This window comes from Mustela nigripes, chromosome 14 (assembly GCF_022355385.1).
Source record: "Mustela nigripes isolate SB6536 chromosome 14, MUSNIG.SB6536, whole genome shotgun sequence".
NCBI classification, from domain to species: Eukaryota; Metazoa; Chordata; class Mammalia; order Carnivora; family Mustelidae; genus Mustela; species Mustela nigripes.
In genome coordinates, this window is record NC_081570.1 from 30,862,637 (window position 1) to 30,865,032 (window position 2,396).

The 2,396-nt window shown below is 47.8% G+C and overlaps 1 protein-coding gene across 1 annotated transcript in view; it reads left to right on the top strand.

The window, feature by feature from the left end:
- SMAP2 (small ArfGAP2) overlaps positions 1-1,927 on the top strand; it is a 46,398-nt gene extending 44,471 nt beyond the window's left edge. Inside the window, exon 10 of the mRNA XM_059374288.1 lies at positions 551-1,927. Coding sequence (XP_059230271.1) covers positions 551-676 — 126 coding nt within the window. The 3' untranslated portion in view covers positions 677-1,927. The remainder of the gene's footprint in view (positions 1-550) is intronic.
- Positions 1,928-2,396: the final 469 nt, after the last annotated feature.

Sequence of the window (2,396 nt, forward strand, 5' to 3'; positions counted from 1 at the left end):
CTTTCTTTCTTTCTTTCTTTCTTTCTTTCTTTCTTTCTTTCTTTCTTTCTTTTTTCTTGCCTGCCTTTGTTCATTCTAAACAGTCCAGTTCTTTTTTCCTTTTCTCTCAGCTTGAGCACACACAAGCACTTCCCCTGGCACTGACAGTCATGACTCTGCTGGAGATAAGACAGGAGCGCTGCTGTGGGGGCTCGGCTGCATACTCTCGGGGCTGGCAAGTTCACAATAGGCCCCTTCTTTTTAGGATGAGAGACTAGAAAGGAAAAAGAGAATAACGTCTCATGCTGCTTTTATGTTGGCTAGCTCCAGGACTGCTTTCCCTCTCTGAGCATTAATCTCTGTCAGCATCTCCCTTCTGGGAAGTCCTTATTTACGTGGTCTGGAGCCCTCAAAATGGTCTATTAAGGCTCAGGGCAGATCTGTACCATAACAATTTCCCTTTGTCTCATTCAACCCCTCCCTGTAGACGGAAGGACTCCTACCCTGCCTTTTTGCAGTAATTGGCTGCATGCCCACAGCTGGGTCTGAAAGTCTCCTCTCTCCCTTTCAGATGACCCAGCAGATGGCTGGGATGAACTTCTGTGGAGCCCACGGCATGCTGACCTATGGACAGTCGATGAGCGGCGGAAATGGACAGGCAGCAAATCAGACTCTCAGCCCTCAGATGTGGAAATAAAAACAAAACACCTGTATGGCTCCCACTCTCCTCAGCCCTCTCCCTCCCGGTTTTCCTCTTTCCCCAACTCCCCCGTCCCATCCCTTTTTCCTACCTCTCTGTTTGGTTTAGAAATTGCTCAATCTGTCATTTGGGGTTCGGCATTCTGCCCAGCCCAGCCACTTCCTGGACACGCAGACCTCTCTGTTGCTTTACGTTGTATGTGTCTGCTCGCCATCCTGACTTCCTCTGCAGCCTCAACCCCAGTCCTCTCCTGGCACCAGCACCTTAGGAATTGTTGGCAGAAGGCACTTAAACTGTGGGAGAAAGGTGCACACCTTTGAGTACCTTTCCCCTGAGGTTAAACCTCCTATTAGACTTTCAGAAAGGTCTGGAGGTGTTGTCTTTTAGGCAAAGAGGGGAGGGTTTAGAGGTACTTCTGTATGTGTTGCTAGGCTGTTTCTACATGTTTGAAATTTTGGTTGAAGAGGGAGATATCATGCTCCCATAATTTATGGGAATGAAGAAAGTACTGAAATCAAATTAAATACTCCTTGGGTCTTAGATCACGTTGGCCCTAGCCCTGGGCTGAGGCAAACCCCCTCCTGTGGGGATGAGCAAAAATATTACTCTACTTTGCCCTGAATTGCTTTCTGGATCTGAGGCTTCAGGACTTACTGCTTCAGTCAGCCTTTATAAGCACCAAAGACTTCACAAAGGTCCCACACAAGAACACACCCCTGCCCCACCTCCATCCTACATGCAGTGGGATCTGGCTCTATGGCTGGAGGACCAGCCCCTCCAGTGGGAATGCAGAGCTTAATGTGTGTACTCTGTGTGTGTGTGTGTGTGTGTGTGTGTGTGTGTATTTCACCTCCCACTCTTTCCCCATCTGCTCTGGGTGTTTTTGTTTTTGTTTGAGGTTTACACAGAGAGGAGTTAATTTATCAACAGCCTGAAACTGTTGCCACTTTTTCGTATAGTTAAAAAAAAAATTGCAATCTCACACACAGCTCCCTTCCTCCTCCCCACCCTCCTGATCTGCCAATCACCCTTTCATGCCTGTGTATCCCAGGCCTCTCTGTTTCCCCACCTCCTCCAGGTGTGTGAAGCAGAGAGCCTGGACAGCTTTCCTGTCAGTCATTGTTCACCCTACTTGAAAATTAAAACAAGAAAACTTTGCTTAAGAGATTTCACCTGTGGGAACCACAATTCCTGGTTGCCTTTCTCCTGTGTATGTGTAAATTCCTTAATAAATATTGCAGGGAAGGACCCTTTGCTTGGCTGTTAATGTGTGTCACTCATGGAGGAGGGTGAGTTGCATCTTGGTTTCCTGCTTTCCAGTCGTAGTTCCCCCCACTTCCTAGATTTTCAAAAATTTTATATTGGGAATGCCCAAGGCCCAGGCCCAGGCTCAAGCAGTCAGAGAAGGGACCTTTGTCCTTTGCCCAGTGGTGTCTGGAGTTGTGAGCTGAGGAAACTGTGGATATCTGCTCCTGCTAGCGCCTCAGAACATCGGAACTAGAAGTCCTTTTCTCCCCCACCAGATAGAGAAGCTGAGACCCACCTCCTTTCCTCCCTCCCTCCCTTCTTTCCTTTGAGTACACCTTTTCAATATTTCAGAGGTAAATGAGAGGATAGCTCAGTGACAAAGGAAGTAAGCTCTGGATCTGGCTGCCAAAATTCATGTCCCTTTCTGTGCAAGCTACTGAACCCTTGGGTTTCAGTGTAAAATGGAGCC